Source organism: Vipera berus (genome assembly GCF_964194415.1).
Source record: "Vipera berus genome assembly, chromosome: 1".
Classification (NCBI taxonomy): domain Eukaryota; kingdom Metazoa; phylum Chordata; class Lepidosauria; order Squamata; family Viperidae; genus Vipera; species Vipera berus.
Window position 1 is genome coordinate 100088699 of NC_138202.1, and position 13738 is coordinate 100102436.

The 13738-nt window shown below is 42.6% G+C and overlaps 1 protein-coding gene across 5 annotated transcripts in view; it reads right to left on the bottom strand.

The window, feature by feature from the left end:
• AMPD3 (adenosine monophosphate deaminase 3) overlaps positions 1–1823 on the bottom strand; it is a 46792-nt gene extending 44969 nt beyond the window's left edge. Inside the window, exons 1-2 of one of the 5 annotated variants that reach the window (XM_081313664.1) lie at positions 1423–1823; positions 894–985 (exon numbers count right to left, since the gene is read on the bottom strand). In XM_081313664.1, coding sequence (XP_081169790.1) covers positions 894–915 — 22 coding nt within the window. In that variant the 5' untranslated portion in view covers positions 916–985; positions 1423–1823. Of the gene's footprint in view, positions 1–893; positions 989–1422 lie in introns of all 5 variants that reach the window. The other 4 variants (XM_081313662.1, XM_081313663.1, XM_081313661.1 and 1 more) reach the window with 4 other exon arrangements.
• Positions 1824–13738: the final 11915 nt, after the last annotated feature.

Sequence of the window (13738 nt, forward strand, 5' to 3'; positions counted from 1 at the left end):
ATCTGATGATGTCACTGCATCTGCTTCCTCCTATATGCTGACCAAATTAATGATCTGCAAAGTATAATCTTCAAAACACAAGAGTGAAAGGAGTTGCTTAATAACAGCAGGAGACAATGAATAAAAAAAACACGAGAGGCCGGGAGAGCCTTGAAATTATGAAATAAAACTGCGTGCCGTTTTTGAAAGATACTTTTTTCTCTCGTCCTTTAAAGAAACAATGCCTGCGTACTGTACATGCAGTAGTATCAGGGCTTTTCTTCTCATAGAACGCTCAGATCCGGCACCTTTTTTGGATGGAACCTTGTAGGGTAGGCAAGGCGGGTTGTATGACGTGTGAGTTCCGGCACCTTTTTCTTTGACAAAAAAAGCACTGAGCAGTATATTTTCTTTTTTTTGCCTTTTTTTTTTTAAAAAAAAGTTAAGCCGATGAACTGGTCCTCCATTTAATCTCTATGGACTCGGCTCGCTCCTTTCCCCTTTCCAGATGTCGAATCCGAGACCATTTATCGAGCGAGATAGTAGAGCTTGAATATTTTATATTACAAGCCATTAAGGGGGGGAAAAGTGGCGAAGAGGATGTTATGTATATATATATATATATATATATATATATATATATATATATATATATATATATATAGAGAGAGAGAGAGAGAGAGAGAGAGAGAGAGAGAGGGGGGGGGGCAACTGGGAGAGCGCAGTCAAGCGATGGGAGCCTCAGCCCGGGAAAGGGATTCCCTCCCTCCCTCCCTCCCTCCCGCCCCGCCACCCCCACCCCCCCCGTGCGGGCTGAGCAGTTCCGCAGGTGCTCGAGCGGACAGCGGCACCCTCCCAAAGGAGCTCCGCGCTTAAGCCCGGGCTGCCTACTTCCCCAAGCAACGGAGCCTTACCTAGCGTCCCAGGGGCAGTCATGGTGGAGCTGGCGGCGGAACCGGGCTGCTTTCGGCTGCTGGGCAAGGAGCTTTCACATCAGCCGGTCGGCCTGCTGTGGGGAAGGAGGCAAAAGGGGGAGGAGCCGCCGCGGTCAGAAGCTGCCGCATACATGTGTCGTCCGTCCCCCCGCGGGTGCCGCAGCTGCCGCGGCCGGCTGAGCGTCAGCAGTCGGCCAGAGCACGATGCACCTCGCGCCGGCAGACGAGCCCCCCCCCTCCGCTACACCTCCTCCTTTCTTCCAGGGGCTTGGCAACAGCTCAGCCCAGAGAGATTCCCTACGCAAATGTCCCTTCTTTCCGGATGCGGAGAGGCTCGTCCCAAGCGCCGCTGTAATAGCCGGCGGACACTAAAGATTCGCGCGCGCGCGCGCGCTCCCTCTCTGGAGGACGGGCGTGCGACCCCTAAACTTTGCCCCCTGCCCCTCCTTCAAACGCTGCCAGGGTTGAGCCCGAGCCGCGGCTTGCCGCCGCCGCCGCCGCCGCCCACTCTACCTCGTCCCCGCTCTGTTACCCTTCGTTGCTCTGCCGTGGCTGGACCGCCTCTGCTGGCATTGAAAGTCTACCAAGCCCTGCGCTCTCGCGCTCTCGCGCTCTCGCTCTCTCCAGGATCACAATGCGCGGTTACCGGGCGGCAGGACGAGCGCACGCAGCCTCTACCTCAGTCGGCGGTGCCCCGGGCCGCTCTCTCTCAAGGCGAGCCGGTCTACCTCGAATCGAGGAGGAGAGAGGCCTGGCTTCTCGCCTTTCCCCGGGACGCCGGTCGGAGAGGGCTTCTACCTTCAATCCGACGTCGTGTTAAAAGAGGAAACTTCCAAGAAGAAAAAAGAAGCCTTGCGTCTCCGAGCCGGCTCAGTCTCCCCCTGGTGGAAAGACGAGAGAAGAGCGCCGGGGTGCGGCGGCGGCGGCGGCGACACGCCTTGCAGGAGTCTTGGCAAAGGCGGAGGGGCGCCTCCTTCCTGGAGTTTAAAAGCGCAGCCCGGCTGCAGGTTATCGCGGGGGAGGCTCCGGGGCGCTGGCCAGCCCTAGGAAAGCTTCCCTCTCACGCGAGATGTAGGGAAGGAAGAAGGCTGGTTCCTGGCCTAAAAGCGGCTCTCGGAGGCAAGTCCGGAATCTGAGGCGTCTTCTTTCTGCAGTAAAGCGGTAACTGCAGTGGTTCAAGCCCATTCACAACATTAGGGGGTGGGGGGAAGACTTACAGCAGGGGTCTTCAAACTTGGCCCTTTTATGACTCGTGGACTTCAGCTCCCAGAATTCCTCAGCCAGCCTGCCTGGCTGAGGAATTCTGGGAGTTGAAGTCCACGAGTCATAAAAGGGCCAAGTTTGAAGACCCCTGACTTAGAGTGATGGGGCATAGTGGACCATCCCTGTGTAGTGTCACAATTTTAAGTACCGCTGATTTTCATCTGGAGAGATGCAAACGGCTGCATCGCTCTTCCTTCCCTCGAAAACAGTGGAATTGAAACGTGACTCTTCGGGGGGGGGGGGTTGATATAGGTGTGCCCCAGGGTGGTTGCTGTGAGGAAGGAGAGGTCAAGGTCAAGAAGATTAATTCGTGGTATGAGTATATGAAGATAATGTGATGACAATAACCGGGATCTGAAGACGTAGAATTTTAATTCTGTATTGCAAAAGGGGAAAAAAGGATTGTTTTATCTGGATATCCAGATAAACCCAAAATAGTAGTGCTCAAAGTTTAACAACATGTATTGTAAGTTGCCCAGAGTCACTTTGGATAGTGAGATGGGAGATCTATAAATTTAATAAATAAACAAACAAACATGTTGAAGCCCAAGAACTTAGTCAGAGGGCTATATTCTATAAATGGCAAGACAATTATTTGGACTTTTTATACAATTCCCTTGCCACGTTCAAGAATTGTTTTCTATTCAGAATTGTCCCATATTTTTCTACTGGGGCTTTTGTCTTTTTTATTTTAATGAAAACATTTAAGAAGAAGAAAGTGGATTAACTGCATAGTGCCTTTTGATTGGTTAAAATTCAGGCTACTTCATTGTAAGTAGGCTTAGTCCAAGCATCTCGTGTTTAGAAATAAAGTACAACTTCCAGCTCCATGGAAGGAAGCCACAGTCAAGATATTGTGATGTAAGATGAGAGAAAGAAAGAACATATTCATTGTATTCTGATGTGAATTGCATCCCAGTGGACTAAAAGATCTTTAAAAGGATGTGAGAACCTGAATAAGAGAAAAATTAATGTGAAGACTAAATAGGTAATGGGCATCAGTCTGTATCTTGTTAATACATAGATATCTGGGCAAATATCTGCTTCATTAAGATTAATGTATTCATTCTAAATTATTGTTTTTGCTCAGGCTGTATTTCATCCAAGATAATTTATCTTTTTGCTCATCAATCCCAAAGAAATATATTTTATGGTTTTACTTCACCATTTCTTTATGCCAAAGGGACTTCCTGGCACCAGTATTGTCAAGTTGAAAAAATGAATTAATGAGTCAACATAAATGCTCACTGAATATGTAAAATAAATCTCATAGGAACACAGTGACAGCATTGTCATACATTAGAACAGAAACAGCAAATGTGAGACTTACTGGAGTCACAGATCACTTTAACACATAATGTAATTTGTCTTGATTTAATGTGATATATGACTACAAGCATTGTTATTGTTAGTAGTCAGTATTAAATAAATCATCGCTTAGTGCAATGCAAAAAGTAGGTTGTATTCTTGCAGACCATAGTTTTTTTAAATAGTTAACTAATAACCTTGATTAATATATAAAATAGCAAAGATAAACTAATAACATGAAATAATTTTATATAAGAGTGAAACACTTCTTAACAAGCTTCTGGCCAGTCAACTCCTCCTGCTAACTCCCACAAAACTATATTTTCTGAAAAGAGTGACTTTCCTATCTGTGAATAAAAAATTGGATTTTCAAAATGCATCCTTTGTTTCCAGGTTGATATTAACCAAACTACATAACCTGCAAATATTTCTATATCAATCTGGGACAAGGTTCAATATTGTACCACTTAGATCTATTTCCTCCTGATGAAAACTAAAATTATTTTAAATCAGTAAATAAGTCTTATATATAAATGGGAAATATATGAAAGATTTACTCGCTATAACATGCTAAACATAGCTTCTTTTCACCAGCAACTAATCTTAAAGCTTCCCACTGTAGAATATGGCCAGGACCCAAACAGCTGCTTGAAGTTCATTTAGGAGCTTTTTCTCCATTTGAAAACCTGGCCCCGGTGTCATATTGCAAACTATTTTGGAACATCGGACAGTATTAAAAGAAGCTTGCCAGGAAAAAGGTAGAAAACCCAAGAAACTTGTATCAAAATCTCTCTTGATTGGTGAAAATGACTTGGATTCTGGCCTTTTTTTAAAAAAATGAAAATGGGTAGGGTCTCAATAACAACAACAAAAAGATTCTCAATGATTTCCATCATAACATAGACTAAGCACATATAGGCACCAATTGGATCAGTCCCCTGCCCCATCTAGTCAAGGAATCTGTTCCCATAGAGACCAATCAACTGCATACGGAAATTGAGTGGATCTCCCAGCAGATGTCCTTCACTGCCATCAGTTTAATAGCATTGATCTACAAAACTTCCACAAACTGATCCCTTCTTGAAGCCAGCCAAGCTGGTAGCCACTATCCCATTTCATGGTAGCAAATACCATACTTTACTTATGTGTTTTTAGAGAAAACCTTTTCTCTGTCCTGATTCAGGATCAGTTTCACTGGGTGATGGGAAGGGAAAAATAGCTTATCCACTTTATTCACACCAGGCATTATACTGTACACCTCAAACATGTCCTTTCTCAGTTGCCTACTGTCAGCCCTTCAAAGTAGTCTGGGGAAAAAAAATCAAAACCATGAGTTTATTGTAAGGCTACAGTAACAAAATCTTGCAATTATGAAAGTATTTCTCCCCTCCTTTACTTTTCCTTTGCAAAGAACTATAAAGGGCCCTTCTGAGGCACTTTCCATTGCCCCTCTTCTCTCTGTGGGCAGAGATATCTTTTGTCTGTCTGCTGTCTAGGCTGTGGCTTCTTCTTCTCTTGTTTCCCAAGGCTACTTTCACATCCTATTATACCTCCTCTCTAGACTAAAAAACCTCAAATGCCTTTCCTCACAGGAAGCTGCTCCATCCCCATCCCCCTTTATCATTTTACTGTAGCTGGCTTCCTCTAAACCTTCTCTAACTACACTATATCCTTATTTATTTATTATTTATTTATTTATTTTATTTATTTGATTTGTATACCGCCCTTCTCCCTAAGGACTCAGGGCGGTGAACAGTGACATAAATATCAGAATGCACAAATACAGATATTGAAAACAAATTAAACCCTAATTTTGCCCAAATGCAGAAGATAAGTTACCTTAAAACAATAATTACATCAGAACCCGTCAGACCAGACCGGATTGCTCAAACAGATATGTTTTTAGGTCGCGTCGGAAGGAGCGAAGGTCAGGAGCCATCCGGAGCAAAACCGGTAAACGGTTCCATAGGTCAGTATATTGACAGTATACCTGGAAAACTCATGCACCTAACCAATATTACTCAATAGGCACCATGCTCCCTTCTTCTGATAGGTCGTAAACTTTGTATAAACAGGTCATAATTCACATAATCGTAAGAATTGTAAACATAAGTCACAAGCAGTGTAAACTAGTTACCACAGGCTACTTTTCTAATGTCATACTTCTTCAAAACATGTATGGCCCTGCGTGCATTTTAACCAAAACATTTATGTTGCTGGCATTGTGTTTGTCACGACCTTGCTAATAATATGTAAACAGTAGGCATGCAAGGGACGAAATCTGTTCAACTACAAAGATTTTAGGTTATTAGATTTAAATCTCAGAAATTTCCTTGTACTATTCCAGAATTTGATGAAAGGAAGAAAGCAAAAAATACAAGCTCCCTTTTTCCACCATATAGCCCTTATATGAAAAGCTGTTCTTCACTGCCCATGTTTGTTCAGTAAAGAAAATTATACATGCAGAGCAGGGGTGTCAAACTCAATTTCATTGAGGGCCGCATCAGCATTGCAGTTGCCCTCAGGGGGCCGGGTGGGTATGGCCAGGGTGGGCGTAGCCTACTGGGTGGGCGTGGCTAGAGTGCGTATGGCCTACTGGGTGGGCGTGGCCAGCTCTACATCGTTCGCATCAAGGGTGCCTATGGGGGCCTGGGCAGGAGTGGGACAGATCTGAGGGTCTCTGGCAGAAGGAGGGTCTCTGGGCCAGGGCCAAGGTAGTGGGGGCCGTTCCCTCACTGTTTCCAGGATGGCTTCGCGGGCCACATGAAACCACTTTGCGGGCCGGATCTGGCCCCCGGGCCTTGTGTTTGACATGTCTGATGCAGAGTTTTTATTAGTTTTGCCAAAGTTATTGTAAGCTTTTTTTTCTTTTACAGTTGCAAATATTATACATGAAAAAGTGGACAAACCACCAAAAATAGCACATCAAATAAAGTCAGTTCTTAAACACAATGCTTTAGAACTCTCCTTGTCTGCTATAGTAGTTCCCAAGTGAGGAAGTATCATCCTGATTTCCCTGGCCTACCTACCCGGTTCTACCTGCAAGCTGCTTTCTCATCCCCTGATGTCGGAGAAAGTAAAAACAGTGAAGTCAGCCCCCCCCCCCACTCTGGAGAGAGGGTTCTGTCATTGCCTATGAAAACACTTGCTGTGCCAATTCAACCTCCACCTGAGACCTCTCTAATCCCATGAGACAATCTGTGTTTGAGACCTTCTGCTTCAGCTGCAATGTCTTTGAAGCTGCAGTGAACTTATAAAAAACAAAGCATGCTGCAGTGTGGATGTGGCATGATCCATTCTACCAATCGCAGGAACCACTGCTGTATTGCTCTTATCATTTCCTGGTCTTCAGTTCTTTCAAGAGGCAAGATGGCTTGAAGCTGCTTCAGCTCCCCCTCGTAAGAACTACTGGGATTTTATTGGTTTGTTTTGCCTTCAGGCAGACAAGTGCACAGAACATTAAGCTACATATGTGGGCTGGAATGTCTGTGGGACCAGTTTTTAAATTTACCTTTTACAGTGAGTAAGGGTGACCGGGGCAGAGGCATGGGTTTTGCTTCTTTCCCTCAGTTTGCAGATAAGCAGGTTTGAAGACAATTGCAATTCAGTGCTTTTGATGGATTGGGGAATTAAAATGCCAGTAATTACACAGATATTCTGAGGTTCCAGTGGGATTGGCATGTTCATCTCCAGCAGTTCCTTAGATTTGTGCCACAAGCTACCATTGCTACTCGCACCCTCTGCAGTTTGCTAAACGAAAAGTAGAAAATAGATCACCCAGCTCCCTTAGCTGCCAAACTGGTTGCAATGTAATGGCTTTTAGATTAGTGTACATTAACAATCAGACAAACTCAGGATTTGTCCATGTATTTTCGAATGTTAATATATTGTCTGGGATAGTACTATGTACAACCCCTTATTTATTGGCAACTTTTTTTTTCTCCTATCTTGACTTCTGCCTTTTAAGTATACCCTTCTCAAGTCAGCACATACAGAGTAGACTTTGAAGGTCCAGATTGCTATAAATACCCCTCTTGCATGCTGAACCACTTCTACAAATATCTAACCAAATTCCTGCTTTTCCACTTAGTTTGCAAAGTTAGCTTTTAGATTAAACTCTACAGTTAATCAGTTCAGCCCTATGGATCAAGCTATAACTTACATAGGCTTTCGGCTTAACACTATGGCAGTGATAAGGCAGAATAGTTACACAATCTGTCATTTGCCAGTGCCCAACCCCTTGTCACGTATCTCTCCAATTCTTGCTGGATTTATTTCTGACCCAAGAGCCTGGTGAATAACAAAGATAGGACTAAAATAGAGTTCGATTAAAGGACCATCACCTTTATCCATTGTAGGTTCTTTTTGTGGAAAGATATTATATAGTCACTAGCCAGGGTCTACTGCTTGGGGGGGGAAGTTCTGCAGAGGATTCTGAAATACAGTTATGTTTTAATAGTATGAATCATTGTAATAAAGGCAGAACAGCACAAGATTGAAGACCTAAGTTAACATGCAGCAGAATACTTTAGCCAGATGTACAGTGAAACATCAATGTATAGAATAATTTGTTTATATGATTATCTTGATTGATTATTGCCATCAGGTTAATATGGATTCTTAGTGAATATCTTTATAAGCTTCCCCAATTCGTGTGGATGATAGTAAGGTAAAGGTAAAGGTTCTCCCGCACATGCATGCTAGTCGTTTCCGACTCTAGGGGCTGGTGCTCATCTCCGTTTCAAAGCCGAAGAGCCAGTGCTTGTCCGAGGACGTCTCCATGGTCATGTGGCCGGCGTGACTAGACACCAAAGGCGCACAGAACGCTGTTACTTTCCCAACGTAGTGGTCCCTATTTTTCTACTTGCATTTTTACGTCCTTTCGAACTGCTAGGTTGGCAGAAGCTGGGACGAGGACAATGGTAAAAGTAGAGAAGAATATAGGTTGCTAGAGGTCAGCATAATGAGGAAGCTCTAGGCATATCAAAGGAAGAAATAAGCATGCAAAACTAATGGCAAACTAGAACTTCTATGGATAAATATTATTGGTCAAAGAGAAGTTTAAGCTGGAATCCAGTACTTTCCTAATATATAAATTCCATGATGAAACCTGATGACATTTTATCTTCCTTGATTTAGAGGAAGGATAGGAGAGACTCACAGGGCTTGGAAACACCCAACAATCAGGAATAGCAGAGATGTAACTCAACATTAAGAAAACCAAGATCATGGCATCTGGCCCTCTCAATTCCTGGCAAATAGATGGGGAAGAAATGGAGGTAGTGACAGATTTTATTTTCCTGCAAGATCACCGCAGATGGGGACTGCATCCAAGAAATCAAAAGACGCTTGCTCCTGGGGAGGAAAGCTCTAGACAGCATACTAAAAAGCAGAGACATCACCCTGCCAACAAAAAGTCATTAGATTCTGCCACATGATTGGATAATCAAATGCCTAGAAATAACAGGAGTCAATAGAAACATCAGAAAGTTTGTGCAAAGATCGATGACACAATGGAAGACACAGCTGCAGGTCAATGGTGAGAGACTGGGAGAGGTTAATAGCAAGAGAGGAATATGTCAAGAAGATTCACTGTCACCACTATTTGTCATTGTGATGTTTCCTCTGTCAACCATACTGAATAACTCAGGCCATGGCTATCAAACATCAAAAACATCCCACCTCTTTTACATGGACAATCTGAAGCTGTATGGAAAAATTCTATCTGAAATAGAATCACTGCTCAACACTGTCTGTATATATAGCCAAAATATTGCAGTGGAGTTTGGCTTGGACAAATGTGCCACAGTCACTATCAAACAATAGTGAAAACTGAAAGAATCAAGGTGCTCCATGAAAATAACATTAAGAGTCTGAATGAGGATGATTACTACAAATATCTGGGTATCCTTCAAGCAGACAACATCAAGCACACTAAAGTTAAGAAAAAGATTAGAGGTGAATACATCAAGAGAATGAAAAATATTTTAAAGTCCAAACTCAATGGAGGAAATGCCATCAAGGCAGTCAACACCTGGGCAACTCCAGTCATTAGATACACAGCTGAATAGTGGACTGGACTCAAGCAGAACTAAAAGCGATGACAATGACTCATGCCCTTCATTCATGCAATGACATTGACAAAATCTCCCAGTCTGTCATAAAAGCCCAGACCAGCACAATACCATTTAGAAAGAAAAACAAGAAACTCAAGAAGAAACCAGCATGGCTGCACAAAGATCTCTCTGACAAACTGAAAGAAAAAAAGGACAAATACAAAAAATGGAAAGAGAGGCACATAACTAAGGCTGATTATCAGCAGGTAGCCAGAATGTACAAAGATGAAGTCAGGAAAGCAAAGACTCATAACGAACAAACGAACTTGCAACAGAAATCAAGGATAGCAAAAAAATGTTTCTTCCAACATATTAATAACAAGAAAAAAGTCAAGGAAACTGTAGGCCCACTAAAGACAGAAGATTGCAAGGAAATAACAGGCAAGAGGGAAAAAGCAGAGCTGCTTAACTCATACTTTGCATCAGTCTTCATACAAAAAGAAACTATAGCCCAACATACCAAAAAAAACCCACTGCAAAAGACATACTAGAAACAAAAGTTAAAATAGAAAATGGTAAGAGAACACCTATCTGACCTTGACAAATATAAATCACCGGGACCCGACAGATTACATCCCAGAGTTCTGAAGGAGCTGGCAGATGTTATCTCAGAACCATTGCATCACATCTTTCATAAATCCTGGAGCACCGGGGAAGTACCTGAAGATTGGAAAAGGACTGATGTTCCCATCTTCAAGAAAGGGGGGAAAAAACAGATCCAGGAAACTACAGACCAATCAGTTTAACATCAATACCTGGGAAGATCCTAAAAAAGATAATCAAAAAACAGATCTGCAAACAACTAGAAGCAAACAAAATCATAACCAGTAGTCAGCATGGGTTTGTTAAAAACAGATCATGCCAAACCAACCTTATTTCATTCTTCAATAAAGTGACTAAACTAGTAGACCAACGAAATGCTGTGGACGTAGTATACTTAGATTTCAGTAAGGCATTTGATAAAGTAGACCACAAGCTACTCCTTGGTAAGCTAGAAAAAGGTGGAATAGACAACATCACCATCAGATGGATCTGTAGCTGGCTGATAAACCGTACTCAATGAGTAGTCCTCAATGGCACTACATCCACATGGAGAGAAGTAAGCAGTGGGGTACCACAAGATTCCATCTTAGGCCCAGTACTCTTCAATATCTTCATAAATGACTTAGGTAAGGGAAATGAAGGGAACTCATCAAATTTGCAGATGACACCAAACTGACAGGAGTAGCCTACACTCCAGAAGACAAACTCAGGATCTAAAAAGATCTTGACAAACTTGAACAATGGGTCCTATCCAACAAAATGAGTTTCAATGAGGAAAAAGCAAAGTTTTGCATTTAGGCAGGAAAAATCAATGGTATTAGTACATATTGGGTGAGACATGGCTTAAAAACAATAACTTTGAGAGGGACCTTGGAGTCCCAGTGGACGATCACTTCATTATGAGCCAGCAGTGTGCAGCAGTAACCAAAAAAGCTACGTAATACAATCCTGGGTTGTATAAACAGATCACATGAAGTATTAGTACCACTTTATAAACCCTAGTAAGATCACACCTGGAATACTGCAGCCAATTTTGGTCACCATATCACAAAAAAGATGTTGAGAGTTTATAAAAAATTCAGAGAAGAGCAATTAAGATGATCAAAGGCCTGGAAACTAAAACATACGAAGAACGACTGCAGGACTTGGGTTTGGCTAGTTTAAAGAAAAGAAGAAATAGGAGAGACATGATAGCAGTATTCCAGCACTTGAGGGGCTGCCACAAGGAAGAGGGGGTCACGTTGTTCACCAGAGCACCAGAGGGAAGAACGAGAAATGATTGGAAACTGATCAAAAAGAGAAGCAACCTGGAATCAAGGAGAAATTTCCTGACAGTGAGGACAATCAACCAGTGGAACAGATTGCCTCCAGAAATCGTCAGCGCTCCATCACTGGAGATTTTTAAGAAGAGACTAGACAATCACCAGTCTGAGATGGTATAGGTTCTCCTGCTTGAGCATGGGGCTGGACTAGAAGACCTCCAAGGTCCCTTCCACCTCCTATTCTATTCTATTCTATTCTATTCTATTCTATTCTATTCTATTCTATTCTATTCTATTCTATTCTATTCTATTCTATTCTATTCTATTCTATTCTATTCTCTACCAAGGCAAATAGGTGGGTGTGAAATGTTGCAAGTACATCAGATGGTTGAAGAAAAAAAATGGCTTTGGAAGAATATCTGAAGGACAATGAAGAAGATGCACTAAAGTAGTATATCAGGAAGTCTTACTGACTACTGGAGGGACCAACAGAATGGAGGCTTGGGAAGGCAAATGGCCCATACATTAAAAAAAAATAGCAGGGAAAGCTGGTAATGACAGGACTGGCAATGGCTAAGAACAGGAAAGTTGAAGAAAGAGACTGAGGAACTAATTCTGGCTGCACAAGACCAAGCCTTAAGGACAAATGCAAACAAAGCCAGAATTGAGAAGACAGCAACAGACATTAAAGGTAAAGGTAAAGGTTCCCCCGCACATGCGTGCTAGTCGTTTCCAACTCTAGGGGCCGGTGCTCATCTCCGTTTCAAAGCCGAAGAGCCAGCGCTTGTCCGAGGACATCTCTGTGGTCATGTGGCCAGCATGACTAGATGCCAAAGGCGCACGGAACGCTGTTACCTTCCCACCGTAGTGATCCCTATTTTTCTACTTGCATTTTTACGTGCTTTCGAACTGCTAGGTTGACAGTGCTGCCTATAAGTGCTGCCTATACAAAGAAGCTGAAGAAACAGTGGACCACCTGGTGAGCTGCTGGAAGAAGATTGCACAGACTGACTACAAGCAGCGGCATGACAAAGTAGCAATAATGGTGCATTGGAAGATCTGCAAGAAATACTGTATCATTTGCCTGATGGGACCATAAAATAGAGAAAGTCATAGAAAACAGAAAACTTAAATTGCTCGGGGACTTTAGAATTCTAACAGACAGGCACCTGCCACATAACACTCCAGACTTAACAATTGTCAATAAGAAAGACAAACAAGTCTAGATAATGGACGTGGCAGTGCCTAGAGACAGCAGAATAGAAGAGAAAGAACTGAAGAAGGTAACAAAATACAAAGACTTACAAATAGAAAGACAGTGGCAAAGGCAAGCAAGGTAGTACCAATAATAATAAGTGCCTTGGGTGCAATCCCAAAACAGCTGAAGCACCAGTTGAACATCACTGGCATTGACAAATTTGCCATCAGTCAATTGCTAAAGGCAGCTTTGGTGGGGACAACGTCCATCCTGCAATGATATCTATAACACCATCAAACATCCAGATCTGCCTATCCCAGGTCCTTGGTAAGGACTCGATAGGTAGACAAAAATGCCAAACCCAGTCTGATCATCTGTGTGATGATTAATAAAAAGAATATTAGTAATAGTAATACTAATGCTACTAATAATAATAGCAGTCCCAGCATATTTGGAAGATAAGCATGTTCAGGAGGTACACATTTTACATGCTCAGATCCTGAATGATAATACATAGGGCACAGCTACCTATCTTTGCAGCATTTCAGAAATTATTCTAGACTTGTCTGAGTACTTGGTCTGACTTGTCTGATTCAGGAGAGCAAAATATCAGCATACAGTGTCAAAGAAGGTCTCTGTGCTTTAGTGTTAGAAATATTGTTTTGTATTGTGGATTACTAAAAGAGACTTGTTTAAAACTTTCTAACTTCTCCATTAACTTTCCAGCGTGTCATACTCTTTCACTTATTTTTCACCTGCAGTTGGGTTTCCTCTTACTCTTAATTTTGTGATTTTACATTTCACATGGCATATTTTTCTTTGTAAATTACTTTGGAGGATCATTCCTGAGCTGAAAGCTCTATTTCTTTAGCCTCAAGAAATAAACATACATATTCCTAGTTCTCCTTTCCTGTCCTGTCCTTAAAAGAGCGTTCCTCACAGTAACTCCTTCTGCACAAGAGGCTCTAGTCAACAGCAGTCAAAAGGGCTGTCACCAGGCTGTTAGCTGAGAGGTCTAGCTAAAACATTTGGCTGACTCCTTTATCAATACAGTGTGCAAAAGCACCTGGAATGCAGGCAGTGCAAGCGGATTTTCCTGTTCTTCCTGGGAGTAGCAAGCTAGTTTTGGAGGCA